General features: G+C 45.5%; 1 protein-coding gene across 5 annotated transcripts in view; it reads right to left on the reverse strand.

Moving 5' to 3' along the window:
- The window catches only part of scn8ab (sodium channel, voltage gated, type VIII, alpha subunit b), a gene marked incomplete at its 3' end in the record, with an annotated part of 67331 nt that overhangs the window by 17933 nt on the left and 36586 nt on the right, over positions 1–12812 (reverse strand). For all 5 annotated transcript variants that reach the window (XM_084445279.1, XM_084445278.1, XM_084445277.1 and 2 more), the window contains exon 19: positions 9725–9898. In XM_084445279.1, the coding sequence (XP_084301405.1) occupies positions 9725–9898 (174 nt within the window). The remainder of the gene's footprint in view (positions 1–9724; positions 9899–12812) is intronic.

The following is a 12812-nucleotide window of genomic DNA, read 5'->3' on the forward strand; positions in this document are numbered from 1 at the left end:
CAAGGTGGAAACTGGTGGTGGCCAAGAGGCGATTCTCCGTGAGATAAGATAACTGAAAACGGAGCTACTCTTGAAAATTGATGAGAAGGCAGAAACACAGGCTACTGAAATCAGAGTCCAGTGTAAAAAGCTACGAGAATAATTAAAAAATGTGATGGATCAGGCAAACACTCGGACCTCAGCACTCGAAGCCCAGGTGAGCTCTATGGAAGGGGCTGTGAACGAACACTCGGAGGCCATAACTCCCCTCCTTCAAGAAGTAACCAAGCTGAAGGGAGATGTCAACAACTTGGAGCAGAAGAATGAGGACTTGGAAGTTTGATCTCGCCAGTGTAACTTGCGCATAATCTGCGTGAAGGAGAGACGAGAGGAAACTGAAAGCGGACATACACCGAGAAGATGAATGATAGCCTAAGGCTGAACTAAGTTAGATAATAACATGGACAAACATAGCTTGGGCAGCCTGTTTCTTTATATGTTGAAAGTGCTCTACACCAAGATATAGGTAGGCTGACATTATTCAGCCATTCACTCATGCTTGTTTGTCTGAGGTTATGGCATGTCTAATATATTTTCCTATAATCCTAGTTTTTGCCCTATGGATATTAGGATTGGGTATCAGTACTCGATACCTTGTAGTACTGGATCGAAACAAACTGATACCAAGTAGCATCGAAACGTCTTCAGTCAAACCAGTACTTCATTCGATCCTTTTTATATAGAGATCTAGGAAAAAAAATACGCTGTAATATGGTCCAGTCACCGCAAGCGTTCTTCAATTTAATGCGATGCGTGATTGGCCCATTACGGCAGACAGCTACAATCCGTCTGGTGAAATCGACTGCAACTGCGAGTTGCTGACACAGTTTAGCACGCTGAGGTAATGCTACCAAAACGCTCAAAGGTATGGTTATACTACACGCCTATGGCGTATGGTAAAAATAAATGCATAAAAACGCGGATTTCCCCCATTACCTAGCTAGCTAGCTAGCATTAGCAACCCTACTGTAATGCATTGCTTAGTGCCAGGCGCGGATCTATGGGTGGGCCTGGGTGGGCCTAGGCCCGCCCAGATTGACAGCTGGCCCACCCAGTCAGATTCATGAAAAAACATATTTTTTATAATAAAATAAAAATAAAATATTTTTAAAGTTTAATTTTCACTTACTACCTTGAATGTGAATAGTTTTGTCTTGGAAATGATTAAAAGCATGTATTAATACTAATAATATTCAACTTCCTCTCTTACGTTTACATTGCGTTAACCGTCTTTTTCGTACTGCGTAAGTTAACGTTACCTGATTGGCGCCGGCGGGCAGTTGTTCAGTGTGCGCGCTATGATGGCTAAACAGCTAACATTGACCCGCTTTCTTAAAAAGCCACGTCTGGAAGAGAATGAAAGTTTGGACCAGGCCTTGTCCAAAGACAGAGTGGAGGATCGTGGTGAGATGTGTGCTGGTCCTGGGGATGAAGAAGGAGAAACGGCCACAGCTTCAACATCTCGTGAGTGTAATGCTAACGTGAGCATAAAAGCTGAAGCTCCACCGAAGCGACCCTCATTGCCACCGGCTTCTGAAGAGGAAGTTCCACCAAAGCGACCTTCACTGCCACCGGCTTCTGAAGAGCTAACTGGTAGGCCTACACCGTCAGAGACTTTTCTCCGCAACAAACCGGATCAAGACACGCCTGAGATCATCAATGTTGACTGGACGCTTGAACAACCTGACGCTTCTGTCGTTTGAAAGAGAACTAACAGATACCTTGGATCATGACGACATCATCAGTTTCTTCAATTCAAAACCCAGACGACTCCGCCTTCCCTGCAAACACGCGACGTCAGGTAGACGTTCAGATCATGTCTTAATAACGTCCGTCGGTCCAGAACCCCATTTGTACGTCTGCTGGACCCCTAGATATTCAAACGTCTGGCTTGGACCCCTCTAAGACGACTGTGGACGTGCAAAACGGGTTCAATATTTGAACATCTAAAAAAAACATTCATTCTGGCTCCTAATTAGATGTCTTTGGACGTCCGAAAAAGACAAAAAATACATCTAAAAGACGTATTTTAGACGTGTCTTTGCTCAGTGGGTTGTATAACCAACCGATAAGGTAGGCCATGGTTTCATATTTTAGTCTGGCCCGCCGTGGCATGTATGTTTATGATTGCAGGCACCCTCTGTGCGCGAGGGAGTTCTGAATTGTGACAGGCTAGGCTATTGGCTATTTAATTTGTGTTTGTATGATTACAGCCCGCCGTGGCATGCAAGTTTATGATTAGGAAGCCTCTGATAAGCGAGGGAGTTATGAATTGTGACGTATTGGTTATTTAATTGTGGTTGTATCCCTGTCAGTGCACTAACGAGGGTTATGCAACATTTGTTATTATCGCGAGCCCGGTTATGTTCCATCCATTCATCTGGCTGCTCATACATAGGTCTAAAACGTGCGGTGATGAGTTTCACTCAGGCCTACCCAGATTTTTCCAGGCCTACCCATCAGCCACTTTCTGTATCCGCCACTGCTTAGTGCATTGGTTACTTAGTGGTAGTTTTAACTTCTGTAGCAGCGAAATGTGTTTAGGCTAACGTTATTAACTAATGTTATGCTTAATGTTAAGACCCCCCTAGGCCTACTACCACCACAACTGCTACTGCTGATGTTGCCACCCCCAGCAGCAGCCTTGACAAACCGTTCACCTTAGCTAGCCTCACGTCACCTGTCTCTCCTCGGGGAGAAGAGCCTGGTATCTATTTACTTCACTGCCTTAAGCCCGCCCCATCATCCGGCTCGAGCCTGTAGAGCCCGCCTCCAACATCCGCTTGCTTTATGCTTTCTCCTCGCATCTTCTTTTACAATTTTGGTCGGTGTTATGCCTGGTGATGCCATCGCGAATGTTATTTACTCGAAACCTCACCATGTGCAGCCTTCAGTAAAAACATTACAACAACTGTTCGTCTTCCGGTCCAGACCGGATGATTATGCGATGCATCGTCGCGCTTCCGCTCTAGACCGGCGAAACAATACCGAACGAGAAAGGCCCCAGACTAACCTTAGCTGCAAGGTCACAGATGACTAAAAAATGTGTAGTGACTGTCAGTAGTTATATTGTAAAATGCAGTTTGATACTCTTTTAAACACTTTCAAAATGTATTCTTGTAAAAATTATTTGAATGTGGGAGGATTGATGGCATTTTACACAACTGAATGCTTCCATTCACGATGGTTATGGAATGGAAAAAATGCACACAAAAAAATCAAAGTATCGATTGAAGTATTCAATTGGTATCGGTATCACTTTAAGTGTACTGGTATTGGTACTGGTATTGTAATTTTTGAAATGATACCCAGCCCTAATGGATATACCACCCTCTGACGAGGGGATGAGGCATGAGATGCCTAGCGTTTAGGGAGCATGCTACCATTTGGTAGAATTTATTTTATGGCATATGTTTTATATTTGGAATACTGAAGGGACTATTTACACTGAATGGACTCAAATGTTTTGGGAAGTATAATCCTAGTTCCGTTTGTTCTTTTTAACTTTATTAATAGATCACCCTTCTGTGAGGAGACTTTAAACTATAGAAATACTATATAAATGACTGTCTACAATGAGTGGACTCTTTAAACTATAGAAATACTATATAAAGGGACTGTCTACAATGAGTGGACTCTTTAAACTATATAAATACTATATAAAGGGACTGTCTACAATGAGTGGACTCTTTAAACTATATAAATACTATATAAAGGGACTGTCTACAATGAGTGGGCTCTTTAAACTATAGAAATACTATCTAAAGGGACTGTCTACAATGAGTGGGCTCTTTAAACTATAGAAATACTATATAAAGGGACTATCTACAATGAGTGGGCTCTTTAAAATCACCAACTACAATAACATTTAAACTTTGTTGTTATAGAGACTTATTTTGAGATCATTGGGCCTCATTCACCAATGAAGTAAAGAAGTTCTTAAGAAGCATTTCTTCTTAAACTGTACTTACGCCGTTTCTAAGAAAATTCTGGCATTCACCAATGGTTTCTCATCTGGGATTTGTTCTCAGCTAAGAACAGAATATACGAACACTGAATAGCAGTCGCAAGTAGGCCATTTCAGTGCGGAAATGTAGACTATGCAAAATTGGTGATTGCGGTTACCTCAATTCTACAGTTGGATGATATATGATTGAAATGCAATTATATTTGCATAATTCCCAATAACGTGTCCTAATCATAACCATAATTTCCATTGTAAACGTGTGCGTCAGAATATCTGATGTCATAGTCGCTCTGAATTGCTTGTTATTCGTGTTAATTCGTGTCACCTCAATTCTACAGTTGGATGTGTGTTAGTGCGCTAGACGGAGAGTCTGCTGCGGAGAGGGGGTGGTAGTCCGTGTCCCTGGTGTCTGTATCCATACTGCAGCGGCGCGCACACCCAACAGTGCTGTTGTCCCTATTATGGCACCAATGCGCTGGTCGAACTCGGACAACGGTGGGCACGCCGGCCCCCCTCCAGTGGCCTGCATATCTCTCCTCACGATTAAACATTCACGATTCCTTTATTTGTCACATGCAGCCTAATGTCCAGTCACAGTGAAATGCTGCTGCCGGCTCTAAGGTTATGGTCATTACAGATGAAACTGTATACAGATGAAACTGTAAATTGAATACTCAATTTACAAATGACACAATAATGACCATTTCTATACAGTATGTAGATAAGATCAGATAAGTAGGGTACCTCTTTTGTCAACTGCTAGTGTTGACAGCTGTGTAGGCTATATAGCCTACATTTTTGTAGACTGTAGGCTTGTATATTGTATTCTATCACGTTGACATTTTGCACTGTTCTGCCTCGCTATGTTTATGCACCAAGGCAAATTCCTCGTAGTAGGAAGCCTACTTGGCTGAATTAAAATCAGATTTTGATTTGCCACGCTGGATTCGAAATGCAGTCATCTGACTTGCTAACGCACCTGACACAACCCCACCTAAACCATTATGCTATCGAAAAGCTGGCGAGTCGTGTGCACGAATGACTGGTATTCATTCAGAGAAGTGACATCTGCGCACGACCCTGGAGTTGCATATCCTTATGTGGGGCTGGCGGGGAGTTTACCTATGCTAATTCATGTGAGCAGCCACGAGCTTTGAACTTGAGAAACCATGAGATTCGCGGTGCGAACTCTTCCAGCGGTTTACGAACACGTCGTGAATCAGACGGGAGCTTTCCTTGGAAACGTTTTTAGGAAGAAATTTAAGAACAGAACTTAAGAAGATATTGGTGAATGAGGCCCAATGTTTTCAATGAATGTTTCGTTGAAACCCAGGCCTGTTGGTGAGTTGCTTTGTGAAGTAGGTTAAGATATGTGGCTGGAGGTTCTAGCAGCCTCTTATTTAGAGGCCAGCATAGTGTTATATGTATTGTATGTTGTACTGTTATATTTCCAGTGTTTTATTTTCTGTTTCCAGACAATGTACTACCAGGACATATTTGGTGGCTTAACTCTAGGCTACTGGCAGATAAAGAGTTTGTGATCTTTATATCCAAGCAAATAGACTTATACTTAGAGACACCAGACATAAGTAAACACCATTTGGGAGGTGAGGAAGGCCTTTTTACGGGGCCAGATAATTTCATATAATGCCAATGTAAATTTAGAAAGAATGGAAAGAATCAATCAACTTATCTCCAGGATAAACGCTATAGACCAAGAACACTCAGAAGGAATACCATTTTTGGAGAGAGGGCTGGTAAATCACTCTGCTACCAGCAGAGACAGGCTGCTGAAGATAGATATATAGCAGGGATAGAACCCCCTCGTGGTATATAACCACAGATCAGGTACATATTAATAATCTCTGTAAGCAATCTTACGAGGAACTATATACATCAGTGTCATGTGGTGGAATAGAGACAGATTGTTTTCTTAGTACTCTGGAGCTACCTACCATTAGTGAAGAACATCAAAGAAACCTTGAGCAGCCAGTATCAGCTGGGGGAATTGAGCAAACCATTAAAGGAACGAAAAATGGGAAACCCCGGCCCTGATGGGGTCCCTTAAATTGGTCCCCATTGAGAGATTTCCAGACGTACTTGAAAATAAATTATTGCCGCCTACCATGACATAAGCCGTAATTTCATTATTGCATAAAAAAGACAAGGATCATTTAAAATGTGAATTGTATTGGCCTATAAGTCTACTCTCAAACGACTACAAAGATTTTAACTAGAATTCTTCCATCAGGACTAGACTCTACTATTCATTCTATAATTCATACCGACCAATCAGGTTTTATATCTGGGCAACAACTTTCTGGTAATCTTCGTTGGACTATCTAACATTCTCTACTCGCCCACTGGATCACCCTCGCCAGAGGTGTTAATCTCCCTTGATGCCCATAAAGAATTTGATCGCGTTCGTGAGTATGAATATCTACTTACAGTTCTGAACAAGTTTGTTTTTTGGTCCCACTTTTTGCTCCTGGATCAGGGTCCTATTTGCCTCTCTAAAGCCATGTATCATAACTAAAAAGGTTATATCAGACTATTTCCCCTATACAGGGGCACTAAACAAGGCTTTCCGCTGTCCCCTCTCTTGTTTAATACAGCTATAGAGCCATTAGCCCATTAAGAAAAGAGGTAGCCCTGATGGGCATAAATAGGGATGGCCACAGCCATAAGGTATCACTATATGCGGATGACCTTATTCTTTACACCTCTGATCCCGACACATCTATCCTGAAGGCTCTTGACATTATATCTACATTTGGGAGAATATCAGGATATAAAATAAATTCATCAAAAGAGACAAATTCACATACTTAGGTGTTTCAGTGACATGTGAGGACTTGTACAAATGTAATATGCTGCCAGCATTAGAGAAAGCTAAACGAGACTTTGACGGATGGTCAGTGCTTCCTATTTCACTAACGGGTCGGATAAATTCAGTCAAGATGATCGTTCTACCAAGATTTCTGTTCCTATTTCAAACTGTCCCCGTGTTTATTCCAGAATCGTTTAGAGAAATGCATCTCCTCCTATATTTGGAACAAAACCATTCAGAGGATAAGGAAAGCTTATTTAGAGAGACCGAAGGAAGAAGGGGGACTAGCACTACCGATTTCTTTTGCATTTTTATTGGGCTTCCAATATTTATAAAGTTATCTACTGGGTACCACATATTTATCAGGGCATTGGCCCACTATGGGTGGAGATGGAGCAGTTTGCTTGTTATCCAGTGTCCTTACCATCAATGCTTTGTGCACTGCTACCTCTCAGCAAAGAAAGCCGGACCGTCAACCCCATTGTGAATGGCTCATTAAGGATATGGACTCAGTTTAGGTCCCACTTTAAACATGACCAGGCGTTCACTGTTACCGATCGTGTTCAATGTGATATTTCCTCCTTCATTAATAGACTCTGCTTTCCAGTTGTGGTTCAGGAAGGGGCTAGGGTGAATACTGGATCTTTTTCAAACCAACAACTTTATTTCTTCTGAGCACATTGTAGGAGAACATGACATACTGTACCTAAGTCTCGTTTCTTCAGGTATTTACGTGGGGAGTCTAGTTAAAAATATTTCATTTCTTTCCCATCTATTCCAGTAGGTGGTTGGATTGAGGAACTTTTAGACTGGGATCCTCTTGAACGTGGTCGGATATCCAAATTCCAATCAGCATATCCAAATAGCAAAAAACATTAAGCCACTGGCCAGCACACTACTTGTAAATTCAACCATCTCCACCTCTCTCTCCGATTCCAAGTTCTCCTCATCATTCCTCTTCTCATTAAAGCAATCTTTTTCTTTTAATCATACAGCAATTGCTTTTGCTACCTGCTCTTGCCACCCTGTTCCGCCGAAATGACTTTGATCTGCTTTAGTGCTCAGGGTTCCAACTGGTTTGTCATTGACATGGTCTGATTAGAAACCGCTGTGAACCCGTTCCGTTCTATGGACTCTTGAAACTCTTGAGAGCAACATTTAGCCTCCCGTCATTGTGCATGTGAAAAATAAAATGAAACGAAATGTCAAATAAGAGCATATAAGTAAAACAAAATGTTAAATGACAGCTATGAGTTTGTCCATATTCTTGCATGAAGATAAGCTACTGCACAAGTCATTCTACCGCTTTTCACAACCAGCGAAGCTTGCGAGTGAGCCTGCCTTAATTTCTTGCATTGTGTAGACTAGGCTACCTGCTACAGTAATAATAAGATACTTAGATAGAAAGATACTTTAGAACCCACTGTCACAAGCACATATGTGAGATCGGTAAATCGTTCCTAATAAAATTATTTCGATCTGAACTGTTTTTGGTGTTGCTTCAATATTGGAATATTATTTTCTTAGATATTCAAAATACTTGTGAGGGCCGGATTGGAAGCCTGGGTCTGGATTTGGCCCACGGGCCCCAGCTCATGGTCCCGGCCCGATGGAAACCTCACTGTCAATGGCTCAGACTGATGCACTGGCTGTTTCTTCATTACTAGCACCAAAGCTAATACTGTTACAATGGAAATCACCACCATTCAATGTTAGAACTAAGCACTCTTATTCACAATGCATACAACTGCAAAGACAGATTTAATACATAACACTGTTTTCACAATAGCTTTTCCACAATATACAAGGTTTACCTGCACACTTCAAAGACTTGCAAGCTAACAAAACAGCTTGTACCAGAGCACATTTTTATTTACTTTTCCCATCGGACATTAACTGAAGGCATTCTGCTGGACCAACTCCAGCATGGGAAAAGTGGGACCCAGGATTTCCAAGCATCTGTATGATCTACAGTCCAATATAATGCATTTTGAAATACTGACATAGCTAGTGCTACTAAGCACCTCAAGCTCTGCTCTCTGTGGATATAGAAGGTACATGTTTTCCCGAGTAAACTGGATTTTTACTGAGACACCAAGCATAGTTTTTTTTTAATTAATGTGAAAATCTAAATGTACTTGGCAATGGAAACATGAATTGAAAAAGTGCCCCTTTGGTGGTGGATCTTGGTACTACAGGGAGACTCACTGAGTGACACATGGATGGACACACAAAAACACACCCCCCCATCCCTCAGTTCATGGTTCACCCCGTCCATTCACGTTTGCGTGTGCACACAGAGAAGTCAAGTGTTCCACTGTCTATTTAAGTATGGTTATAAGCCTGGTTAGCTCTATGCTAATGCCACAGCTCCTATTTCTATTTTCTGCAGCAGTTAGAACTGGCAGCAACACAGGCCCACCAGTTCAGTTCAACAAACAAGACAGAGTCGTCAGTAGAAAAGACACGGATATCACTGAACAACTCAGACGCTATCTTTGTTTGATGAGATGATGGCTGATGATGTAATATTATTATTAACCCTGTTACTCTAACATCACGAGGCATCTACTGTCCTGTTTGATCAATATATTGTAAGAAAACCACACCAGCTACCGAGGAGATCAACTTAAGTGGAATTAAGAAGGCAAGAGAGAGGGAGATAGAAAGAGATAGAGAAAGGGAGATAGAGAGAGAGAGAGAGGGAAAGAAAGAGAGAGAGGGGGAAAGAAAGAGAGAGAGAAAGAGAGAGGGAGAGAGAAAGAGGGGGAGAGAGAGGGAGAGAGAAAGAGAGAGAGGGAGAGAGAGAGAGGGAGAGAGAGAGAGAGAGGGAAACGGGACGAGACAGAAAGAGAGGGATGACTACAGAGGAGTGGAGAGGTACTTACATCCACGATGAAGAAGTCGAGCCAGCACCAGGCGTTGGTGAAGTACTTGACGAAGCCGTAGGCCACCCACTTTAGCAGCATCTCCAGGATGAAGATGTAGGTGAAGACTCGGTCTGCATACTCCAGGATGATTTTGATAGTCTTCCTCTGCTCGATGTACACATCCTCGAAGGCCTGGACAGGACAGGACAGGACAGGGTAGACAGGATGGGACAGGACAGGATGGGACAGGACAGGACAGAGCAGGAGAGGACAGGACAGGATGGGACAGTACAGGGTAGGACAGGACAGGATAGGACATGGTAGGGCAGGACAGGACAGGACAGGGTAGGGCAGGATGGGACAGGACAGGGTAGGGCAGGATGGGACAGGACAGGAGAGGACAGGAGAGGACAGGGTAGGGCAGGACGGGACAGGACAGGGTAGGACAGGGTAGGGCAGGATGGGACAGGATAGGACAGGGTAGGGCAGGATGGGACAGGGTAGGGCAGGATGGGACAGGGTAGGACAGGGTAGGGTAGGATGGGACAGGACAGGGTAGGGCAGGACGGGACAGGACAGGGTAGGGCAGGATGGGACAGGACAGGGTAGGGCAGGATGGGACAGGAGGAGACGAGCTAGTTAGGATGATACGGACGTTGCTGAATGCGCCTCTCTTACTGCCAGGAAGGGTCTCATCGATAATCATTAGAAATATGACACCGAAAACGCTGTGCTATCAGTTTTCAGATGCAAGGCTACCAGTACTAGGAAGCACAAAATACTCTTCATGCAAGTACTGAGTTGGATGTGTTCTTTTCATCACTAGTGTCACTGTAGTCATGGCAACCCAGGCCAGCGCATCCTTTCAGGAGCTGTTTACACACATAGAGTTCACAGCAGTGTAGGGTGGGGCTGGGCTATCTAATATAATACTCTCTCGCCCTCTCTACCCCCCCCCCCCCCCTCCTCTCTCTCGCCCTCTCTACGCCCCCCCCCCCCTCTCTACCCCCCCCTCTCCTCTCTCGCCCTCTCTACCCCCCCCCTCTCTCTCGCCCTCTCTACCCCCCCCTCTCCTCTCTCTCGCCCTCTCTACCCCCCCTCTCTCTCGCCCTCTCTACCCCCCCTCTCTCTCTCACCCTCTCTACCCCCCCCTCTCTCGCCCTCTCTACCCCCCCCCTCTCTCGCCCTCTCTACCACCCCCCTCTCTCGCCCTCTCCTAGCTCAGTCAGACCCATCTTCCCCTGAGCCCCAGTGTCCTGTACTGTCTCAGTCTGTCCATCCCTGAGCCCCAGTGTCCTGTACTGTCTCAGTCTGTCCATCCCTGAGCCCCAGTGTCCTGTACTGTCTCAGTCTGTCCATCCCTGAGCCCCAGTGTCCTGTACTGTCTCAGTCTGTCCATCCCTGAGCCCCAGTGTCCTGTACTGTCTCAGTCTGTCCATCCCTGAGCCCCAGTGTCCTGTACTGTCTCAGTCTGTCCATCCCTGAGCCCCAGTGTCCTGTACTGTCTCAGTCTGTCCATCCCTGAGCCCCAGTGTCCTGTACTGTCTCAGTCTGTCCATCCCTGAGCCCCAGTGTCCTGTACTGTCTCAGTCTGTCCATCCCTGAGCCCCAGTGTCCTGTACTGTCTCAGTCTGTCCATCCCTGAGCCCCACTGTCTCCCCGTCTGGCTCCGGTCCCCAGGACAGCTGCAGTCTCAGCAGTTCCCTGGTTAAAAGGCTGGTGCATTACAGAACTCTGCTGTCCCTCAGAAGCTACCACAGACCCACTGACCCACGGAACCACAGAACCACGGAACCACGGAACCAGAGACCTACCACAGCCCCACGGAACCACTGAACCACAGACCTACCACAGCCCCACGGAACCACGGAACCAGAGACCTACCACAGACCCACAGAACCACAGACCTACCACAGCCCCACGGAACCAGAGACCTATCACAGACCTACCACAGACCTATCACAGCCTCACAGAACCAGAGAACCAGAGACCTACAGTACCACAGCCTCATGGAACCACAGAACCAGAGACCTACCAAAGCCCCACAGAACCAGAGACCTATCACAGCCCTACGGAACCATGGAACCAGAGACCTATCACAGACCTACCACAGCCCCACAGAACCACAGACCTACCACAGCCCCACGGAACCACAGACCTACCACAGACCTACCACAGACCCACAGAACCACAGAACTACAGACCTACCACAGACCTACCACAGCCCCACGGAACCACGGAACCAGAGACCTACAGTACCACAGCCCCACGGAACCAGAGACCTATCACAGACCTACCACAGCCCCACGGAACCACAGAACCAGAGACCTATCACAGCTCCACGGAACCAGAGACCTACCACAGCCCCACGGAACCAGAGACCTATCACAGCCCCACGGAACCAGAGACCTATCACAGACCTACCACAGCCCCACGGAACCAGAGACCTATCACAGACCTACCGCAGCCCCACGGAACCACGGAACCAGAGACCTACAGTACCACAGCCCCATGGAACCACAGAACTATCACAGACCTACCACAGCCCCATGGAACCAGAGACCTACCACTTTACTTCACTTTAACTGTTTATTTGGACGGGACAGTGCACATTGATAAGACACCTCAAGCATGAGTACATGATTAAAAGCATAAAAGTGCCGGATTTAGCACAGGGCTAATTTCCATCCGTAGTCCCCACAAATACACACATAAGTACACACAGGTCAATACACACATAAATACACACAGAACCACAGACCTACCACAGACCTACCACAGCCCCACGGAACCATGGAACCAGAGACCTACAGTACCACAGCCCCACGGAACCACGGAACCACAGACCTACCACAGCCCCATGGAACCATGGAACCAGAGACCTACAGTACCACAGCCCCACGGAACCACAGAACCACAGACCTACCACAGCCCCACGGAACCACGAAACCAGAGAGCTAACACGGACCTAACACGGACCTACCACAGCCCCACGGAACCAGAGACCTACCACAGACCTAAAACAGCCCCACGGAACCAGAGACGGGCCAACCAAGAGACGTGCCAACCACCCCAGAGACAGCTGCCATGTTGGGATTCCTCCCTA

This window comes from Borostomias antarcticus, assembly GCF_949987555.1.
Source record: "Borostomias antarcticus genome assembly, chromosome: 11".
In the NCBI taxonomy this organism is placed as follows: Eukaryota; Metazoa; Chordata; class Actinopteri; order Stomiiformes; family Stomiidae; genus Borostomias; species Borostomias antarcticus.